At 33.0% G+C, this 23,688-nt stretch overlaps 2 protein-coding genes and 1 pseudogene across 5 annotated transcripts; 2 read left to right on the top strand and 1 right to left on the bottom strand.

Moving 5' to 3' along the window:
* The first annotated feature begins 1,204 nt into the window (after positions 1-1,204).
* Positions 1,205-2,829, top strand: LOC108472943 (glucan endo-1,3-beta-glucosidase-like). The gene is made up of 2 exons (XM_017774509.2): positions 1,205-1,342; positions 1,708-2,829. The coding sequence occupies exons 1-2, from the start codon at positions 1,258-1,260 to the stop codon at positions 2,661-2,663; spliced, it is 1,041 nt and encodes a 346-aa protein (XP_017629998.1). The 5' UTR covers positions 1,205-1,257; the 3' UTR covers positions 2,664-2,829.
* A 2,057-nt stretch (positions 2,830-4,886) lies between these two features.
* LOC108470930 (uncharacterized) lies at positions 4,887-12,778 on the bottom strand. Of its 4 annotated transcripts, none has more exons than XM_053028181.1 (13): positions 12,585-12,778; positions 12,443-12,491; positions 11,707-12,235; positions 10,593-10,708; positions 10,397-10,459; positions 10,148-10,237; positions 9,341-9,506; positions 9,015-9,204; positions 7,717-8,549; positions 6,869-7,483; positions 6,704-6,769; positions 5,410-6,341; positions 4,887-5,185 (listed from the first exon to the last, which is right to left on the bottom strand). In XM_053028181.1, the coding sequence occupies exons 3-12, from the start codon at positions 11,965-11,967 to the stop codon at positions 6,234-6,236; spliced, it is 2,508 nt and encodes an 835-aa protein (XP_052884141.1). In that variant the 5' UTR covers positions 11,968-12,235; positions 12,443-12,491; positions 12,585-12,778; the 3' UTR covers positions 4,887-5,185; positions 5,410-6,233. The 4 variants fall into 4 exon arrangements, with proteins under 4 accessions (XP_052884141.1, XP_052884139.1, XP_017627946.1 ...); XM_053028179.1 differs by having other exon boundaries at positions 11,707-12,177; XM_017772457.2 differs by having other exon boundaries at positions 11,707-12,491; positions 12,585-12,777.
* A 6,903-nt stretch (positions 12,779-19,681) lies between these two features.
* LOC108471520 (caffeic acid 3-O-methyltransferase-like) lies at positions 19,682-21,568 on the top strand (annotated as a pseudogene).
* The last annotated feature ends 2,120 nt before the right edge of the window (positions 21,569-23,688 follow it).

Here is a 23,688-nt window from a genome sequence, read left to right as displayed (position 1 = left end):
TGTCAAATAATGCACGTCCACACCCACATGGGCGCTCCAACTACTGGGACAAGGTCTCCCATTTTCCCAATTAATTAACAAGCAACTTCTACTATAATTTATGCTTGATTTTCTACCATATATATTGGCAAGTTCTTAGAACATATAAATTTATTTATTAGTTTGGCTGGTCCCTGCACAAGTTGATACACATCCGTGACATGTATAAATACCTTAACTTTGCACAACTCCTTCAACGGATGTGTGCCCTTGCAACAAGGGAAACTACATCAGCATTATTCAAAACCCAATCTTTTGCAACAATGACAGCCTTCATTACTACAGTTAATCAGTCCTCATAGCTCTTGTTTTCCTCCGACATAAGAAATTAATTTTTATTTTTTAAAAAATTATTACATTTAATGCATATTCAGACATAGATAAAGATATGATTATATAAAAAAAAAATTACAGAAAAAGATTAAATATATTCATATCAGAATCATGGTAACATAAATGTCCCTTTTGACAGCCTCCAAGCCCTTTTTATGCTTCTAACTTCAGCTACAACAGTGACCTAATTAAATATCAAGCCTTCACTTTGCCTTTTCCAGTGCCCCTGGAGTTGCTGGATGGTTGAATAGAGCTACCATAAATGCTTTTATGTATATTACTATCGGAACCTGATAATCATGTGAAAGAAGAGAGAAGGAAACATATCTGTCTATCTGTCATCTTTGATGAAAATCGGCTAACCCTAATCCAATTATTTCATATGCATTTATTTAAAAGATAGTATTAATAGTTGCAATCTTTTTTATCCGTGCATTAAAAGAATGCAAATCTGCCTACAAAAACTTGTATGTCCATATCAAATTATAATTCACATGAGTATACATAAATGGATGGGTTGAAATAGAAATTGTGATAGCATGATTGAAGATTTGATTACCTTGGGTTTTATCTTTATCATTTCTTATTGCCTTGAAGTCCTTTATTAACTCCCTTTATTGCTGGAACTGAATTTATTACCTACATTCAATTTTCATAGTAGACGTGACATAGCAAATCTGTTGAGTAATTCAATTTCCATCACACTCACAATCTTATCATAGATAATCTTCATATTAATTACTCCATTCGTAATTACCAGAAATATCAGTAACTCTCTCCCTTTATTTCTGTGTATATATATATGTGTGTGTGTGTGAGTGTATATAGAGAGAGAAATGATCATATTGTTAGAGTGATTCCGTAAGAAAGTACTTGACCCGGCCCATGGATTTCCTAAGTGTTAACAGAACTTCGATGATTGCAACATATTTATTCCTGGGATTTTTTATAGCCAACCATACGATAACAGGTTCGATTCCTCTCCTTTCTCATCATCTACTTCCTTGTTGCTTCTACATCTGTGTTATGCAATAAAAGTTTTGAGAAAACTTTCCTTTGTGTTCGCTCGTTCTCAGCATGACAGAAGCGACTAAAATTCATCAACTATATATGCACCGTTATATTGTCTTCTAGTTGCAAAAATTTATATATAAACGAATTAAGTTCACATTGTTTGAATCTTGATTTTTCTCCGTTAATTCATACATAACATCCGTAAACTAATTATAATATCATAAGTGAACGAAGTTGAAGTAATAAAATGATAGCTGGAAAAAGGAAATTGTTGCAGAGAACATATAACAAGTAAATCGTTTATATTTGAATGTGGTTTAGGGGCTACAAAACCAATTGGTGTATGTAATGGAAGAATTGCCGATAATTTGCCCTCCGAGCAAGACGTTGTCAGTTTCTATACAATGAACGGCATTGGAAAAATGAGAATCTACGATCCAAACCAAGCAACTCTCCAGGCTCTCAGAGGAACAAACATAGAACTAATCCTTGGTGTTCCCAACGGAGACCTTCAATCCCTTACCACTCCCTCAACTGCAAACAATTGGGTCCAAAACAACATAGTAGCCTTCTCACCTTCAGTCAATTTCCGATACATTGCAGTTGGGAACGAAGTAGAACCAAGCGATCCAGCAAGTCAATATGTTCTCCCTGCGATGCAAAACATTTACAATGCTTTGGTATCTACAAATTTAGGTGGTGAAATCAAGGTTTCCACATCAGTGTCGGCAAGTTTGTTGGCCCAATCATACCCTCCCTCAGCAGGTTCATTTGGTGCAACATCATCCACTTACATGACACCAATTGTCTCATTCTTAGCAACCACAGGAGCACCTCTTCTCGTCAACGTGTACCCTTACTTTGCCTACATTGGTGATCCCCAAAACATACGTCTCGACTTTGCCTTGTTTACAGCTCAGGGATCTGTATTTCAAGATGGCGCACTGGCTTACCAAAACCTGTTCGATGCAATAGTGGATGCCTTTTATTCAGCGTTGGAAGCTGCTGGGGGTGCCAATGTGGAGATTGTCGTATCGGAGACTGGTTGGCCATCTACCGGAGAAGCAGCGGCAACTGTTGATAATGCAAGCACTTACTACAAGAATTTGATCAATCATGTCAACGATGGAACTCCCAAGAAGCCTGGAAAAGCTATGGAAACCTATCTTTTCGCAATTTTTGACGAAGACCAGAAGGGTCCAGCTGAAACTGAGCGCCATTTCGGCCTCTTCTCCCCTGATAAGCAGCCCAAGTATAATAATATTAGTTTCAGTTGATTAGATAAGGAAAGGGATACCGGGATAGTGACCACGAGCGGGTTTTTGGGTTTAGTGCGAAATTTGTTGCTACCCAATTTCTCATCATAGTGACTAAAACTAGTTTTACTCATCAGTACATGTACGGTTTGATTCTTTATATTAAATAAAATAAATTAGTTTTTTTAACCAGGTTGTTTATATTAAATAAAATATATTGTTTTAATTCTTTTTGTAATTTTATGAATAATATTAAGAAATTTTTTAAAATATTCATTTTCCTTATATTGCTATGACTATTTAATGATAATATAGGGATTTTAAAAAATGTAAAATAATAATCACACAAATTAAAAATGGTGTACAGGTATGAAAAATAAAAGATAATTAAATATTAGTAATATTATGAAAATCATAGTTTTGGAATGTTAAATTAATTGAAATTTTCATAGTAATGGCTGAAATATAAAAAATAAAAATTCCTTTAGGATCTAAAAACAGAATAGTTTGAAATAATTTTTAAAAACAATATATTTAAAATGAAATTAATCCATATTTTATTTAAATATTACATTTTAAAACCCTTAATAAAAAATTAGGGTTTCTAAAACATGCCATAGAATCTACTACAATAAAGTTATATGGTTAATTGTATTTGAATTTGCACTTGACAACCTAATTTTCAAATATGTTTGATTAAAACTTAATTAAAAGGTGTTTTCATGAGAAAAATTTGTTAATATACAAAATTTACAAAATTCTTATTCTAAATATTTGTACTTCGTGTTTTTTAGTTTAAATTAAAAATTTGTAGACGAATAATTAAATGCCATGGATTATTTATTTTAAAACTTTCATACTACTAACACACTATATAAATTTAAATATATATTAATTAAATGTCATGGATTATTTAAATATTATAAGAAGATAAGTATGATTGTTTAAATATTAAAATTTTGATAGAAACGAAATAATAATATTATTTAAAAAGATAAAAGGCCAAGTACACCAGACAAGAAATATAGCAAAAGCCAGGCCTAGGCACCTCCTACAAAGACAATAAATGCCGTGGAACTTCCTCCATCCAAACTCGCTCAGATGCCTCAACTCTTCCCATTTGAGCCAATTCATGGGCTCTTACCTGTCTTCCCAACATGAGTGAAAATTTGCTAAGCAGTCTTTCGCATCCGCGATGACAGGGGAGATTGCAGATCGGTCAGACAACGTACTCCAAACCTTCTTCAAGACGGTAAGAAAATCACCTTCGAGAATAATATGTTGCAAACCCACATAGTGCTCGCAGGCTTGCCGAAGCTTCCACAACAAAAAGGGATGCTGCATGCAAAACCGGGCTGGCCGCCAATACAAGAACCTCGTCAAACTCAATGCGCGCAACAACACCCAACCCATATCATCAAAATTTAATCTAACGATCCCAGAAGGTGGTGGATACCATTAGCAGATAGAATGGGACCGTCAAGTGTGACGCGGCAGAGTAATCCAACAGGTAAGTATCAATAAAACGTGTTTGAAAATCCACACCGAGTTTAAGACCCTCATGTTTTCCCTTCTTGCGCGTGCCCCAAATATACCAGATAGTTACAAAAAGTCCCTGCAATAACTGGGAATTCATTTGAAATATGCAGTGCAGGAACCACCCCTGGATAGAGAGTAGAAGGTGAAAACATTAGTGAACTAAGGGATTATTACAAGGAAAGGAACTGCAAAATGCAAATATAATCTAATCTAATTTTACCTCTGGTATTTGCTTTTATTAAAATTTAAAAATATAAAATTCTGTATGACACACACGATGTAATGAAATCAAATGGGTAGTGAACTACAAGAAAGAATAGAAGATGAAAACATTAGTGAATTAAGGGATTATTACAAGGAAAGGGACTGCTAAAAATCCCATCTAATTTTACCTCTGCTATTTCCGTTTATTGAAATTCGTGATTCCAAACTTGATTTGAACTCCATTGAATTTTATTATCAATTTTTTTTATCCAAGTTAGAAGGAAGCTTTATTCAAAATTAAAACTTAATTCGAGATGAAGTTAAAACTATTTGAGTTACGTAATTAAATTTGTTTACCTAGCTAATAAAAAAAAAAGTCAAGATTTCATAATCAAATTCAATCATTTATATTCAATTTTAAATTAAATAGTTATTAGTAAAACATATATTAAAAATGAAAAAGAAATGAACCCAAAGTCCCTGCAAATCCAACTCGAATAATTTGCTAACACCTCATTTCAATTCTGAAGTTATATACAAACAACAAGACCAAGGCGGGGAGGGGAGGGGAGGGGGGAGAAAAGAAAAAGAGAAGTTGAATAACTGGTATGTATCGTCAGAAATCAGCATTAAGAAGCAACCACCTCAGGTTTGCTCTAATTTCCAAATATCATTTTCTGGAAATTGTTGGTTGGTTCCACAAATGTCATGCATGCTTGAATAATTTCATGCTAAGCCAATGGAAATATACAGCAATCACAAGTATGGGAAGCGTTAAGGGCACCAAATAGCAGTAATACCTGTTAAAATAAAATCAACATTGGACCTCATTAATCACTGAAAAAAGTGGCGAAAGAAAAAATTTTCTAGTCTTAGAAAGAAAAGGCAATCATTCAAAGGCTAATGGTTTGGCGTTGGTAATGGTAGGCAAGTGATGAAATTTCAGCGCTCTCTGCATCTGCAACACTATATATTACTAGGAAACCCTAACATTGAAAAAAAGAAAAAGGAGAAAGAAAATGACCTGTCGTTTCGAATGGCTGCAATCAGAGGGTAATTGGAGGGCGGAAGAAGCTTCGACATAAACGCGGTGAAGAGAAATCCAGGCAAGATAAGGGTTCCAATTCCGACCAACAACAACCCCCAAAACGTCGACGTTCTTGACCTACAATCCCCGTAAACCACCATTGTTTCCATTATCACCCAAGAAACGATCAGATCAGATATTGAAACGGTCTGTCATTTTTCAGTAAAAATTTAGGTAAAAATAATATTGCTCGGTAAAAGAAACCGGGTCGCTACCCGAATTGGTCGAAAAGGCCGAAACCCAACTTTTATCTATGAAAAATATATTATTTCTGCTAAAAATGTACAAATAGTTAAAAAAATCAATCAAGTTAGGAAATCTATCCAAATTTCAATTTTAGGTAAATTTATTCTTATTTTTAAATTAAACGATAATTTGATCTATATTTTTTTGTAAAAAGAAATTATTGTTTAATGTACACGAGAACCTAAAGTTAATCATAATCTGATAGAAGTTGAAAAACTGATACAAATTTAATTGATATGGCTCTGAAAAACTTCTTCACTGTATGGAGCTTGTGAAACTGTTTATACGTTGAAATCTTTGTCTTTTGGAACCAAAAAGGAAATATATATATATATATTTTCTCTCTTAGTTTTACTGATATACAATACGTGTAAATTTCTGTAGTTTGCTTAATCTATATTAAGTTTATATTTAAATTCTAATGTTGCTGCGGTATAACTATAATAATTGTAAGAATAATACAGAAGAAATGGGAAAAAGCCTTCATTTTATGGGAGTTCTGATTAATTATTTTTTTATGACGCCAAAGCTGTCAAATAACTTCCCTTGCATGAGCTTGTTGGAGTGCCAATTATCCGCTGCCAAACCCATTTCGAGTCCTGAACTTTCTGAATTTCTGCCAACTGCACACCAATTAATAACTTTCATTAGATTCTTATTCATTTCTCCATCCTAACAAAATCTTTAGTAAGGTTGTTTATATGTTTTTCTTCGATTCGCCAATGAAAATAACGTGTACATATTTAAAGTTTTTCATTTGTCTTGGATCCCAGAAAATTTTTGCGGGGAAACTTGAGGAAAACGATGTCATGTTTGCGGGGAGATTTATAATTTGTTATGAGATTTATGTTTGAATTTGTTTCTTTGCATGTCATGTTTATGAAGTTTACTATATACTTTGTATGGTTATGTTTTGGTTATTTTAAATAATTAAAAAGATGTTAGAAATTAGACACATGGATGAATTATTGTTTTGATTGCTTACTCTGCCATCTCTTAGCTCGAATATTACTGAATCTTCAGAAAATGGAATTGGTCTTGTAGGAGCAACCTGTATGTATTCGTAGAGATTTTAAAAGTCAGATTGATATCACTCTGTCCAGTAAGCTTTGTGGAAGAAGCGTATGCATGTGGATAGCTAGATACAAACCTTTGGGTCACATTTTCTGTTCTGATCATTTGGGTTCTTCAAATTGATATCTAAATTAGCTGTGGGATCGTTATCCATGCAAACTTCTTGCATTCTATCATTTGCTCCCATTTCTGTTTGATCTCTTGTATCTCCGTCTCCATTCTGTGGGAAACCACAGTTTTTCCATCTCCAGATCAATTGGTCCATGTACCTTAGGTATATGTTTCCATCTGAACCTATTAAAAACAATTGATTGCCCTTGATACATGGGCTAGGGGGAGCAACCAAGGTGACATCTTTGCTGGGAGTTCCGTGTTCCACCCAGTTCCAACCATTCCATGCATTCCAGTGATATTCAACTAGTCCACCATCTTCTGAAAGCATGAAAAGTGAACCTGTTAGTGAAAAGAATGAAGGCCTCATAGCAGTTCCTGGCAGCCTGGATAGAACCAAATGTTGAGATTGGTGATGCTCATGCCACAGCTCAGTCACTTTGTTATACTGGTAGAGGCGGCCATTTCTTCCAACAACAAACACTATATTTTCCCTAAAAACTTCTTGGTCTATTATGCATGCAAGTTTTGTTTCTGGAGGGCTGCGACAATCTTTCCATTTGAACTTCCTTAGGGCAACCTACATGACATTTAAGAATGTTGGTCAGTGCAATACCTTGAGAACATTTAAAAGAATCTGAATCACTAGTTTTAGTAGTCTAGATACTGGAAATGTTAAAGTTTACATTTTCTACTTTTAAATTTAAGTTTTTTATTTCTTTAGGAAGAACAGAATGAAAAGTGAAAACTAAACAAAACATTATGTGCTGAACCTGTTTGGTTTTCTCATTTTATTTGATTTCTGCAACTTACACTGAACTGCAGTAGTCGCCCACTTTTGCTGACAAAGAAGAGTGCATCTTCTGCTGTGACTTTCAGTTTACCTGACATACCATCCCAAGGAGGACCTCCAATAACTTGCCTTCCTTTTCTCATTGCTGTGCAATTAATCCATGCTAGCTCATTGTTGCTCCTTTCTCTGATAAGCAAGGTTCCATACACGTCAACAAAAAATACACTTCCATTGTAGTTTCCTAGGGCACCTCTCATAGGTGTTGAATGATCATGTCTTAACCACAGCCATACACTTTCTGTGTAAAGGTATTCAAAGATCAAACCAGCTTCTGTTATAATAAAAAATGATACGCCTGCTTGCACCAGTCTCAGTCGGAAGCTAGTGTTGATCCAGTTATCTGGGAACCTATACTCTTCTGATGCTTTCACTAATCTACTCCTGGATGTACCTAGAGATAAATAATCCTGTTGTGCTTTTGTACCCTTTCTCCTTCTTGTCAGCGATCTTATGTTTCCTGAATCATTTGGTTCATCTTTTATACCTGCTATGCAGTTCATTGGTCCACGTTCTTCTGTACAATACTCTCCATTCCATCCTTCTGATTCAGGGGCATCTAAAATTGACCAGATGTACTTTGATGATAATTTTTTTCGGTTAAATTGATTTGTTGGCCCTGAATTTTGACCACCTAGGCCAGGTAGATGTAACTCTGCAAGTCTCCCATCATCCAATGCAAACAGTATCCTGCCAAGTTGAAACTTTAGTCCTGGAATACCTCTTGCAGCTTTTGCGTTCGGTGGATGCATATGATTCTGCCATGCTTCTGAAATTTGGTCCTCTTGAGCTGTGCCTGTCTTCACATGCAAAGGCTACATCAAGCATGTAAAATGGTTGCTAAATTATCTAGAAGTGAGTATGCAAATGCATCATCATTTTAAGACTAATAATTTCATGCATTTATACTTTATTGCTTGGAGGTCTCGTATAACAAAAGCCTTGAATTCCCATAATTACAGGTACTTAAGAAAAGCACAAGCTCATTTGTCTTCCTTGATTGATTTTAGGATTTGACTTCAATAACTATGTCTGTTAGATATATGTTAGACACATGTACTTCAAGGAAATTGGAGAGATCAGCACAGTGAGAAAAGAATAGCATGAATATCTGCAAACCGTACAGTTTATCTTCATAAAAAACTAACATGTCTTTAAGATATCATTTTAAGAAGAATTCCTCTCAAACTTTTTTTTCTTCTTTAAAAGTAAAATGGAATAAGAGAAAGAGTTTGTTGCTTTACAACACTACTTGACTTACCCAAATGTTGTGGTATTTGATACTCAAAAACTGATCCAGTGGATGTTGTGAGAAACAATGAGAAGAACCTTTCTTTCAGCTCATCTTCCAGGAAGGGAGTAATAGATGTCAGGTGATGATCTTCTGGACTTCCATGGGTTATCCATTTCCATTTCCTTTGATGTAGCCGTCTCTCTACCAGTTTACCTCCCTGTATATTAAGGTAGTTTGTCAGACATCACATTAAATTAAGTATAATAGGATACACTTTTTGTGGTACTCTAAAGGTGTAATTAGTTTGTAAGTATTAGTGATATGTGAGTGTATGAATTGTTTATTAAGAGTACCTTGGTTAGGAGAAACAAGGATACAGAGTGGTCTCCACTCAAGCCATATATCATGCACCCCTGTAATGGTACTAGAGAACCATCCTTATCTGTTTCTTCACTCTGTAGATGCTTCTTCCATGATGGCCTTGAGCTCTTATCATATTCATAGAGATCACCTGTAGGACTATTGCATCATTTCATGTTTAGCTCACTTTTGTACTCTTGAAATGGGAAATAAACAACAGATAGTAAATTTATACTCTGGTAACAACATACACATAAATTCATGACATTTGCTCACAACCCTTTCCTTCAGATCTTAGGGCTTGTTTTAGAACCATTTTTTTATTGTGCAGTGATTTCTCCATTTGACAATACTTCTCATCTAGCAAACTTTTTTGATTGTGTATTTGTTAATAAAGAATGGGATAGGGTCTAAATTTACTACTATATTTAAGGTGATGGATCATATTTTCCTCTCATCTTTGAACATATGCAATTTTACCCTCGTACAGCTTAATTTGGTTAAAAATAAAACCAATGGTTATTTATATACTTTGAGCAATAAAGGAATCTTTGAAAATATATTAAAATTTTGACCTTCTTTGAATATCAATATAAAGTATAATGCTAAAACTACTTATCTTTCAAGATGAGTGGTAAATTTGACCCATCATCCTAATTAGAGTGATATATTTGAATCTTATGTAGACCGAGGATGTCAATTCCTCTTTACTGAAGGGCAGGGGAGGGAAAAAAAACAAAACAGAAGACCTGAAAGGATTTTGGATGTGTCTGTACTCATGGAGAAAAAGGAGAGATCACCTTATTGTATATACTACATCTGTTCTAATTCTAGCCATATCAGCTATTGCTGCAACATCTGCTCCTGGTGGTCGGCCATGATTCTCCCACCTGTTCTATGTTTACAGCTCATAAGCTCAGCTGGATATTAGACTCTCCTACTGTAATCTAAATCTCAATTGTGGAGATTGCATGAGACTTGAGGAATCAATGTAGCAATGAATGAAGGTCTCTGTTTGCATTAAGAAATTGACAGTAAAAAGGTGCTACCTTGGAGGCTCAACCTCACTAAGCTCTAACAACAAGCCAGTCTTTGTACAGAAATAAACTCTCCTGCGTCAAGGTCAGAAAAATAAACTATAAGTAGAGAAACATTGTGTTTATATTGAAGTGAAATTTGACCATGCCCTTGAATTATGTATTATTCTCGGAAGCAAAATTCTTAATGGTCAATAAACGTACTTACAGTCCATCATATGAAACAGTGCCGGACTTCATCTGAATCACTGAACTCTGTTCTGCTTCTTTGTTTATACTTTGATTGAATGCAGGTTTCAACTCCACCCAATCACTGAGTTTCATCTGAAAGGGAAAAAAAGATTATATATCAGACGATCATAGCAGCAAGGAACCCTTGTGATCACAATCTAAGTAAGTTTCTTGTGCAAGATGTTATATGTTATATAATTGTGGCCATGAATTCAAAAAGTTGAGAATGGGGTTATGAAAAACTTGCTGCAATTTTGCCTTATTTGGAGAGGAGAGGAGAGTATAGTTTAACTAGCAAGTTAGTGCTCAATTACAACTATAACTTGAATTAAAATAATCACTGAATTGATTTCATTTTGTAGGCTAAGAAGGAGATCACAAGTAGAAATAATCAAAGTGGAATCTTCACCTCCAAACAGGTTAGAGCAAACCTTTCGCTTCTTTCTGCTTTACACTCTCCTAACACTTCTCCATCCAAACTTGCTGTAAACAAAAGTGCTTTTCACCGATATTGATCTCATTTTCTTTAACCTGTGATTGGAGTTTATTATGATAGTGATGCAGTGGTGCCTGAGATACTGCAATAATGGTGTATGTATTTGGAAAACACCATTAGATTCTTTCCCTACCAGCATGCAGTTTAGGATAATTGGTATTTGACTTCATAGTGCGCTATACATGCATGATGCTGTAAGTTATTTTATGTGCCTGCAGTTTACCTGCTCTATAATGTTATATTAACATGACTTGTGACTCTAATCTAGTGCCTGTTAAATTAGGCCCTCAAAGTACTTGCAGAAAATTGTGGAAACCTTTTAATATCAGACAGACACAAACTTTGTTTACTTACCACAAGAAGAAATTCACCGCATCCAATTTGCAATCGTTACCCCACCCAACTTGTAAAACAAAATTAAATGGAGCAACCAAACATTGAGTAGGGTATTTGATTCTACTGTGTTTCTTTAGTTATATAACAATACTTGATTGTTCTGAATTTATAAGTAATCAAATGTTGGACTGTAGAATCTTATATAGTTCATCATCTTTCATCTAATGTAGATTTGAAAGCTATGGTGCTTAGTGGTTACCTGATAAAGATTTCCTTCCTCAGAAATAGTAAAAATTGTCTGGTTGACTATCAAAACAGAAACCGCACGACCTGCTGATATCTGCAAGTCATGTGGTGCTATCACCCATTGAACTCCATTCCAGAACCTTTCATAGATAGACCCACTTTCACCGGTAACCCAAATGGATGTATCCGACATTTTAGTCAAAGACATTCTTCTTCTTAGAGGTAGAACAGTATAAGAATTCTCCTCCAGTCCTGTCAAATCACCTTCCCTCATTTTTAAGCTCTTCGTTTTGTTAGAAACATCTTTTCCATTTGCTAGGTGCTCTTCTTCAGTCTTTGATGTTTGATCAATCAAACCCACTTTAGTACAGTTGTCATTAACACAAGATACAAGATCAAAAGGAAGTTTCACTTCAACCCAGCTGTTGGATTCCTCTTGAAACTCCCAGAAACGGTCTGTTCTCTGTTCAAATTGTCGAGTTGTCTGTTGAGGAAAGGCTAAGGGTGGGCACCATGATGCAGAAGTAAGAAAGACAAGGTAGCTTATTGACAAAAGGAAACAGATGAAAATTATTAAGTGGAATATAGACATGGTAGCTGAAGAACCTGAAAAAAAAGGAAGATGAAACCTAATACAACAGAAATCTTCCAAACTAAGATACGCTGATTATGTCATAAGCAAGTTAGGTTGCGGTGCCCCATATGGACTGTAGGCAAAAAGTCTACCATGAAGTATTAAAAGAACTAACCATCATTTGTGGAAGGACAGCTGCTCCTTTCATGGCTACTCTACTGCCACTAGAACAAAAGAAGAAAATTGTGGGCGTGGGGTCTATTAAATAAAAAGGAGAGAAGTAATCGCATAATAAAGGTTTTTTAGATTGTCACTACCTTATATTGCAGGGCGTCTGTATTTTCCAACACTCTTGTGTTAACAACGGCTAACAACCACAAAATCAGGTTTAATGAGCTACTTTTATTCAACTTTTTTTTTTTTACTCTGCATGTGTTGTTGCAGCTATGATGCTTTTTCAGTTTTTCTCACCTAATTATAAGGACATTTTGTCCGTCTTGAATTAATTAGTAGCTAGATTTAAAGATTATCCAATAGAAACCTGATGCTGGACAACATCCTTTGCCTACTTTTTTATTGAAATCCATCTATTGAGATTCCTCTATTGTCCAGAGCAAGGGATAGATTCTTTATATTTGGCGTTGCATTTTGGTGAGATCATGCGGCTCAGTGATCAAATGACTTTACGACCATTGCCTCTTGATCAATACCCGTGGGGTCTGTAATGGCCAATTTTTGTCCTAAGTAAACAAGCAGAAAATAAAATCCAAATAACTCAAATAAATATCCATTTTACAAACCAAATCAACCCAATAATACAATACCCAAACCCAATTTACAAACCCTAACAACCCAAGCCCACTATCTAAAAAAATTTCAGCAGCAAACCCTAGCCACCAAAGTTTTTAGCCGCTCTCCCCTCTTCAGTCTCCTCCACTCCTCTGACACCAGCACCATCCTTGGTCACCCCCATACCTAGCCATCGCCCATGCTTCTGCCAACACCATCCCCGCATGCCTGGCACCTCCATACCCTGCAAGCAGCAATGAAGAGATAGAAACTAATAGAAAATGAAAGTGTAAAGGTTATAAAAGTCATGAAAACAAGTGTAAAAGGGGTCTTTTTTTTTTTTTCGTTGGCAGTTTCAAAAAACACAAAATAAGAAAAGATTCAATCTCATAACAGCAGTCTAATCAGTATTCAAACTCAAGCATAGCATACAAGCAAATCGGATACCAAGATCAAAGAATCAGAAGCTAAGAAAAACTAAAGGTTATTTCTTTATTTCATTATTTCATTTTCGTTTTAAAACCCATTTTATCGCACATACATATAAGAATAGAACAAAAATAATAAGATAAACAAGCGAAATAAAAAAAAATTGAAATTTTACCCTTTCCGGCCACCGTGTACTATGGTAAAGACCTGCCGGTGAAGGTCCGGTGACGGACCAAGTGCCCCCCCCCAGGAAATCGCTCACCCTCTCCTCTCTCCTTTTTTCCTTTCCGGCTCCCAAATGATTTTTTTTCTGATTTTTAGGCTATTTATAGCCTCTAAAAACGGCACCGTTTTGGCCTTAAAACTCAAGGCATAAAACGACGTCGTTTTGCCCTAGGTCGGGTCGACCCGACCCGCTCCGACTAGGATCCGCGTGTTTTTTTAAGGAAGGGGCTATTTGCGCAATCGGCCCCTCCGCTTTTTCAGGCATTTACAATTAAGTTTTTATATTCTAATTTGGCCCCATAATTCTTCATAGTTTTCAATTTTGTCCCTCCGTGCTACGCTGCGTTTTTGACAACAGGGAATACTGCGTTTTTGGTCCCCACTGTTTTCTCGCATGTTCAAATAGGCCCTTTCTCTTTATTTTCTTTTTAAATCGGCCCCACAACTTTGTTTTTAGTTTAATTTTAATCCTTTCTTCGTTTATTTTCATTTCTTTATTAAATATTCTTGTTATTTTTACATTGTTATTATTATATATACATGTTTTAGTATATATGTATATGTATATATTTTACCTATCGGCTTATTTTTATTATTTTATTTCAATATCTTTATTATATTTCTTTTTGGTATTTTAATAATATTATTATATTTATTATTATAATAGTATATTTTTTACGTACATAGATTTATATGTATAGTATTTTTATTATGTTATATTGTTTTTTTTTTGTATTTTAATACCATCACTATTATCATTGTTAATATAGTATATGTTTTGTTATATACATATATATTATGTGTATTTTGTATATATTATGTATATTATTATTTTTATTATACATATTACGTATATATTAAATATCGTATTATTCATGTATTTTATTATATATGTATATATCTTTAATATATATTTATATAAGTATATCTTCATGTAAAATTAGTACTATTATTAATGTTAATACACCTTTAACATCGTAATTATGTGTGTACATATTATGTAAATGTTTTAATATTATATTATATGCATTTTATATATTATGAGCATGTATTTTCAATATTATTAGTTATATTTTATATATATTACTCTATGTACATATTTCCATATTTCCCCATGTATATATATATTTTAAATTCTATTATATGTATATGTTTATTTTTATCATATTGTATATATATTATTATTGCATTTGTTTTATTCCTACTACATTTATCATTAATATTTGCACATATATTTTATTCTTGTATACACATTTTACATATAGTATTATTTTCAGTATATCATTATATTTATTACTATACCTTTGATTTTCACTATTATCACTTATCTTAATATTATTATGTTTATATTTCTCACATATGCGGTATATACATTTTTCAATGTACATTTTATTCATGTATATATTATGTATATATTTTAACATTGCAAGTTATATTTTATTATAGTATATACTTCTAACACTATTTTATTCGTGTATATATATATTATTTTACGTACGAGTTCTTAATACTATTATTATGAATATACATTCATAGTTTTTATTTCGTGTTTGATACTATTATTATGTTTAATATATTGCATGCATTGTCATTATTCTTAATTGTCGTGTTATTTATATACCTTGATGTATTTCTAACTTTTATTTTTCTGTTGCTCGCCCATTTCGTATCATGTCGCTATTCACTATTTTAAAAATATTTTATTCACATTTTTTATTTTATTTATTCTAATAAATAAGGTAACATACCGATTTAACATTAAACCACCGATTTCATCGCTATGTTGGGTGAATATCAGTCGACTCGTGTTAAAACGGTATGTCCTTCTCGAAAATCAAAAATTAAAAGTTCTCGTCTTTTTAATCGGATCACGATCAAATCTTATATTGAACTCATATTTTTGAAAATCAAGACAACATATGTTTATAAGATACCAATTTTGGGCATCGCGAGGGTGCTAATACCTTCCTCGCGCGTAACCGACTCCCGAATCCTAATTCTTCTTTGACTTTTAACGTAGACCTAAACTCGGCCTTCTTTTTGTTTTAAAAAGGAATCTAATAGGTGTCCGATCACACTTAGGAAAAAGGATCGGTGGCGACTCCCTGTTTATTTTAAAATCAAATTTCAGTTTTCAAGTTTTCAATAGATCGCCACAATTAGCGACCTAAAGCTAAATTTTTTACGTCGCTACAGGGTCCATTAAAGGTCCTTGGTTACTTGGTTCTAAGCTGAGGTATGAGGTTACTGATGCATACATACATACATGATGAGTCTGAGAGTTGTCATCATCTATGCATGATCCACATATGATGGGCATGGCACATACCATTGAATGAATTCTAAATAGCCAGATCATCAACTGGATTCCATTAGAGGAATCTAAATGCATTTATTCATTTGTCCAAGGACTTGATTGGATGGGGCGTCAAAAAGTGGGGTCTCCAGGAGTTATTGTGCCCTTGAATTTGCTGCTGAACTTGTGCCATCTTGGAATCTTGGGTCGGCCACTTAAAAGAAGCTATGAAGAATCTAATCTCTTTATTAATAAATGGTTGTTTTCTAAGTGTAACAAACAACTTGGATTATAACGTTGCATTTGCCAAATTACATTACAAAGTCCGACTGAAATTTAATTAAAATTCTTGTTTTTGGATGATGATGATGCTAGAGTGGTTAGTCTACTCAAAAGTTGGTTATTAGAACTTTAGAAATTAAAAGTTACATGATTGTAATGGTTACTATAGGGAAGTCCTAATCATTAATTAATTTTAGTGGTTTTTCTTTTACATCAGTTTAGTTTTTAGTGGTGGGCAACTTATATTTAAAATTTTTATAATAACTATGGGAATCAAATAATTTCAGCACTTAGAATAAAGTGAGATATATCGTTAAATAACAAGAGTTAATTCTTTTTGTATTTTATTGTAAAAAAAAATAACGAGAGTCGACTTTCCCTTCTTTTTTTTTTTTTCGTTTTACTTTGAAACAAACAATAAAATGTAATATGTTTTTAATATATAAATAGTAAAACATGTTGTTGGGCCAAATCAAAATAACCCATCTCTTTTTGGGTTCTCTTCTTGCCTAGAGTGGTGGGCTTACGTTTCTGGTATATTTAGCCGTGAGAGATAGAACCTGGATTTGGGCTCAAGCTAGGAAAACTAGGATGCAACTGTTTTTGAAGGCATCAATATGAGCCCAGGTTAGATTGGGAGCTATGATTTTGAATTCATCCATCCCTGAGCTGAGAGATAATAGACCAAGCAATTGCATGGCATGGAGTGCCCCTCCCACTAACCTCATCAAAATCAACACTGATGCACCCATTGCTTGAGAGTCGTTTGAATTTTGGACAATTACCAACGCAGCCAATCCACTAGAGTCCTGCTTTACGGTGGTTGAAGCCTATGCTTTAAGGCTCCGTTAAGAGCTAATAATTAATCGAGAGTCAAAAATGGCAAAGTATGTAGTTATTGAATCTGAAAACTAAGAGCAATGTTTGCCCAGCAATTTGGATTGTATCAACCCTGATGAACTTAAAGCTTTGCTCTAATCTCTTTCATTAATAAAATGATTTTTGACCCAGAAAAAACAAATGTCACAGGCAATAAAACCAAAAGAAAGAAGTCATAGGTTGCCGAGTCATGAGCAACAACCGTCAAAATGTGTAAATGAGTCAGAAAGTCGTAAAGCTCTATTAGATCACCTATATAAGACGATTCCTTGTTCAGAAATATACGGCCCGTCATGAAAATTTTTTTCCCCCACTTGTTTCATTTTCGAAGCCGTGTACATGTAACGGCCTCGTCTGTGGCCCCGATCATGTGATTTATGAAGGGCTCGTGTTTCCACGGATCTCCATGTTAGCTTTTTTTCCTTATCCCACAGGTAAAACTAAAACCTTCCATTTTGGGCTCTCTGTTAAAAAATAAATTAATTAATTTTTATATATTTTGAATCGTGTTTGTTAAAATTTTTTATTAAATAATGTTATGAAATGTTAAATTAGTGCTGAAATTTATTTTTTATAGTTTAATTGTGCCTTTCATTCTATTTTGATCGCCCAATTATTATTTTTTCCATTTAATTACTAAAATTTTTAAATTAAATATTTTAATCACTCTAGAGTAATGTGGGCTTTTTATTGGTTTTGTAATAAAATTAGCTCTCTAATATTTACACATTCTATTAATTTGATCCTAAATATTAAAAAATTAACAAAATTGACGCTCAATGTTTACAAAATTTGTCATTTTAGTTCTAATTCTAAAAGTTAAATAATTAGCCATCAACATTTACAAAATCTATCAATTTAGTACTAAATCTAAAAATTAAAAATATATATTTATCCCTTTGTAACCCATGGACTAACCCATGTGAGTTTTAAAATAAGAAAAATAATTCCCTCTTTCAAGTTACTTGTAACAATTTCTTTTGTTATAATTTAGGCTTCACATTAGACCAAACCAATTAATTTAGAACTTATATGAAATAATTGGATGCATTACTACCTGAACAAATAATGTTTTTAATTCCTTTTTTTTCTTTCGGACCTTAATATTTTTTTATGTTTTATCCCAACTTTTTAAAGTTCTTTTGCAGTGACTTGAAAAATGATACTTTTTTTTTCTTATTTTAATATCTCACATGGGTTAGTTGAGGGGTAGCAAAGAGCTAATAATATTTTTTTTAAAAATATATTTTTATTTTTAGAGTTAGAACTAAATTGGTAGATTTTAGAAATGATGAGGACCAAGTTTATTGATTTTTTTAGAATTAAAACTAAAACGACAAATGGTAAACACTAAGGACTAAATTTTTTGATTTTGTTATATTTAGGATCAATTTGATAGAATACATAAATATTAAAGGGCTAATTATTTTTTGACTAGACCAATAAAAAAGCCCATGTAAGCTTAGAGTAACTAAAATATTTTCAAAAAATTTAGTGACTAAATCGAAAAAACTAAAAGTTGAGTGATTAGAATAGAACAAGAGACATAGTTGATTGACCATTTTTATAGTTTATCTATGAAATCATATTTTTAAAATGGATCTAACCTTTCACATCATCAAGAATTTTAAACATTTCAAAATATATAAGAATTAATCTATTTATTTTTAATAGAAAATGAGAAATGTAGTCTGCCCTAAACATAGGAGATTACTTGATACTTTGACTCTGCAAACTCTAAATATAGAATGTACATGAAAGATAAAAAGGAAAAATTATAATTTCAGTTTCTTTTTAAATAATAGGACTGCCGCAGCTAAGGTGTAAATAGCAAATGTAATACAAAGCATGTTATTTGACATTTATTTTAAAATTTAATAAATAAAACGATGAAACAAATTATAGAAGTATAAGAAGTAAGAATTTTATTTTATTTTTTTAAAAATAAAACATTTGTTCTTAAAATTTTTACTTGTGAAAATAAAAACGCAGTTGTTAATGTTTTAGTTTAGAATATTATTGTGAGAGGCGGTGTTTTTGAATGTTGTAAAATCAAATTTAGTTTTCTAATACCAAATATCATCAACAGTGTTGAACATGCGCCCGGAGATTAAAGTAATCAATTTTATGAAGATTAAAGCTTTAAGTTGGCGTGAATATGATCAGTCAATTTTTATGTATTTTTCATTATTTTATTTTATTTTATTTTGTTAAAGTCAACATAGGAAAAGTTTGAATTTAGATACGTGTTCCTTAATTTACATCTTTTATTTTATTTTATTATAATTACCTTAAATTTAATATGTCCTAACCTTGGCATGAGTTGTCTATAAGTTAGGATATTTGCTTATTTCAATATGATTAAATTCCAAAAAATGAATAATATATTTTTATTTAATGGAGAAAACACTATTTCTAATTTAACTTAAGTATTAGCTACTTCAGCAAGAGAGTTATAAAATATATATACTGTCAGAAACATTATTGTAATCCCCGTACAGAAAATCAAGTTTCTTCCTTTACAATCTGTTATTCGTTATTCTCTATAATAATAATATTCTCGTCCCTCTTCTCAAAAAAATAGTAATATTCTTGTCCCTATGACGTTTTCTTCTGTATTTCTCTCGGTTGCATTAGATATATAGTAAGGCATCGGTCTTCGGTTTTATTATATCGAATTCTTTGCTTTCTGATGGAGTTTTCAACGGAAAACCACAATAAGGATCGGGAGCATGATGAAGAGAGCTTCTCATATGCGGCCCAGATCGTGAACTCTTATGTGTTGCCCATGTCTATGAATGCAGCAATTCAGCTTGATGTGTTCGAGATTATGGCCAAAGCTGGTCCAGATGCCAAGCTCTCCCCCAACGAGATAGTAGCCCAGTTACCAACCAAGAATCCAGAGGCCCCTTCCATGCTAGACCGCTTACTTAGAGTTATAGCCTGCCATATTATCATTAGTTGCTCCATGGCTTATGATGAAGAGGGTAATCCTCACAGACTCTACGCTTTGACGCCTGTCTCCAGATTCTTTGTTCGAAACGAAGACGGAGTTTCTTTAGCCCCCATGATGACCTTGGTTCAAGATAAAGTTTTCCTTGATAGTTGGTCCGTGTTTTCATCCCTCTTTCCTAATGCTTTTTAAATATGATTCTATCTATATCAAGGCCGGGCCACCAGCCCTGGCCGGAAAGACGAGAGAATTTAGAAAATATAGGTTCTAATAATGAATTTAAACAAAAAGAATAATGCCTATTTGGAAAACGACCCAGGTCTTGGACATGACTTTTTTCACTCGGGTCCAATTTAAATTTGACAAAAAATTTATTATTTTTTTGTTGTATTATTACAATTTTGTTATTATATTATTACTATTTTTTATTATTATTTGGATAGTGTATAATTTTATTCTATTATTAATTTTATTATTATTTTAAAGGCATCTATTTGTTAAGTTATAATTATGTTAATGTTATATAAAAAATTTATATTTATTTTTAATTTGTTGGGAAACATTTAAATTAATATTTTTGTAGTCTATTTGATATATTATATTTTTAAAATTTATTTTATATAAAAATATTCTAAAAAATTAAAATGAGTAATTTGGACTCAAATTTAATATTTTTACTCAAATCGGACTTGAACAAAATTCTAGACTCATTTTTGACAGATTAAGCCTAAACCTAAAAAACAAATCTAATTTTTTATATTGACCCGACCATGATAACTTTAATTCTAACGATATTTTAAGCTGTTGGAATGGATAGGTTACAGCTGAAGGATACGTTTATTGAGGGAGGAATTCCATTTAACAGGGTGCATGGAATGCACGCATTCGAATACCCAGGGAAGAACCCGAGGTTCAACCATGTTTTCAACACCGCAATGATGAACCACATCACTTTGGTAAATTGGTAATGAACAACATCCTGGACGCCTACAAGGGATTCGTCCAACACCTCAACCAAGTCATTGTGGATATCGGCGGTGGTCTAGGGGTCTCCCTTAGATTCATTACTTCCAAGTATCCCTCAATCAAGGGAATTAATTTTGACTTGCCTCATGTTATCCAACATGCCCCGCCCATCCCTGGTAACATCATCTTGCCTTAACCGTTTGATATCCTTTTTTTTTTTTATATATATATATAATCACAATCCGAAGCCAAAAAATTCCAACAACTGATATTGTTTCAACAGGTGTTGAACATGTGGCTGGAGACATGTTTCAAAATGTTCCCAAAGGAGATGCAATTTTTATGAAGGTAACAACGTATTAGTTACAGGCAGCGTTAGATGTTTGGTTTTTTGTTTTGTTTTTGTTTATTGAAGAATATTATGTAAGAAACTAATGAGCAAACTTGCAAAATTGATAGTTTATTCTTCATGATTGGAGCGATGATGATTGTTTGAAGTTATTGAAGAATTGTTGTTATAGGCCAATTTTGGGCTGTTTATGAGACTCAGGCCCAAATACATTACAATAGGACTTAGCTAACCCCCAACAACTAGACCCTAAGCCCATTAAACCTAACTAAACCCATTCAATAACCCCCAAACCCTTACAAACCCAAAACCCAATACACAGAAACCCAATAACCCCAGCTAACCTAAACCCATAACACCAGCCCAAACCCGAATGGCCCACTGAACCTAACCCTAGCCCCCACTTGCCCACTTGCGCCGAACCCCACTCACCCACCACGCCCCATGCCGTCTGACCGGCGACGAACCCCACTAGCACGCCCGACCTCGGCCATCACGCCCCATACCCTGCAAAAACAACAGAAGCAAAGCAGAAGCATAGAATAGCAAAATGATAATAAAGTATGTAAGAAATATAGGCTATAAATAGCCATCAGAACAACAATGTAAGGGCTCGGATTTTGGCATTTTGAAAACACAAGAAAAGAGAATCATTTCCCATCCAGAGCAATAATAATAACATCATTAGTGTTTAGATACAAAAATAACAGCGAAGCAAGTAGATAAAAGACCGAAGAATCAGAAACTAACAAAGCCTAAAGGTTTTTTTTTTTATTTGCATTTTCATTTCGTTTTTAAGCTCATTTTTATCATTCTTACATATTAAAAATATAACACAATATTAAAATAAACAGCAAAAAAAAACTAACCTTTTCGATCGCCGGTGCCGGCGAAGCTCCGGCGGCCGTCCGACGACCGGACCCCTGACCGGAGTCCCACCGGAGCTCCCTCTCCCTCTCCCCTTTCTTTTCTCTCCCTCTTCTCTCTGTTTTTTTTTTCCTTTCCCCTTCTCAAATGATTTTTCACAAAATTTTTGGCTTTTATAGGGGACCAAAACGCACCGTTTTGGTCCCCCCCTGTTTATAAACGAAACGACGTCGTTTTGGACGCGGGTCGGGTCGACCCGACTCGCACTAGGGCAGGATCCGCGTGCTTTTAAGCTGAGGGGCTAATTGCGCTTTCAGCCCCTCCGCTTTCTCCTGATTTTGCAATCAGGTTTTTAATATTTTAATTTGGCCCCAGAATTTTGCCCGTTCATCAATCTAGTCTCTCTGTGCTGCGCTGCGTTTTGGGTAATAGAGAATATTGCGCTTTTGGTCCCCATTGTTTTCACGCGTGTTCGTTTTGGTCCTTTATTTCTTTATTTCTTTTAAATTAGCCCAAATTTCATTCTTAGGTGATTTAGTCCTTTTCGTTTATTTTCATTTTTTACATATTATTAATATTATTACTAGTATTTTTATTAATATATTAATTATTTTCAAAGTATTATTACTACTAATGATTATTATTTCTAGTTTTAGCATCATTATTAATATTAATATATGTATATTATATATGTATATATTCGTACATTTATATATAGTACTATTTTAATTACTTTATTTTAATATTACTATTATATTATATTCGTTTTATACTTCATTATATTTCTAATGTTATTATTATTAGTTGTTATTTATTTCTAATATGTATATATCATGTAAATGTTGTAATATTATATGCATTTTTACATACGTGATGTATATAAGTTCTTAATATTATATTTTATATATATTATTATATATATTTAAATATCATTAGTCATATTCTTCTTTTATACTATTATATATATATATATATATATATATCTAATATTATAAGGTATGTTTCTAATACTATTATTTATATATATATTTATGTATGTGTGTATGTATTGGTGTAATGTACAAAATAATTTTATTATCATTTCTAAGGAACGTACGTATTGTATAACGTTCTATATATGTTATGTATATATCTTTAATATTACTAGTTATATGTATATTTCTTATACATTTCCACATACATATTTTCTTTTATATACTATGTATATATTATATTTTATTATATATTAGTACATATATTTTATTATACGTATGTATATATACTTTTATATTAATATTATTTTCAGTATATCATATTATTCATTATTATACTTATTATTTTCACTATTGCCACTTATTATATTATTTCAATATTATGTACTATTTGGTGTACATACATCCTTTATTA

Source organism: Gossypium arboreum, chromosome 5 (genome assembly GCF_025698485.1).
Source record: "Gossypium arboreum isolate Shixiya-1 chromosome 5, ASM2569848v2, whole genome shotgun sequence".
Lineage (NCBI taxonomy): Eukaryota > Viridiplantae > Streptophyta > Magnoliopsida > Malvales > Malvaceae > Gossypium > Gossypium arboreum.
The sequence above is the reverse complement of the archived record's forward strand: the minus strand, read 5'-3'. Positions and strand labels throughout refer to the sequence as shown.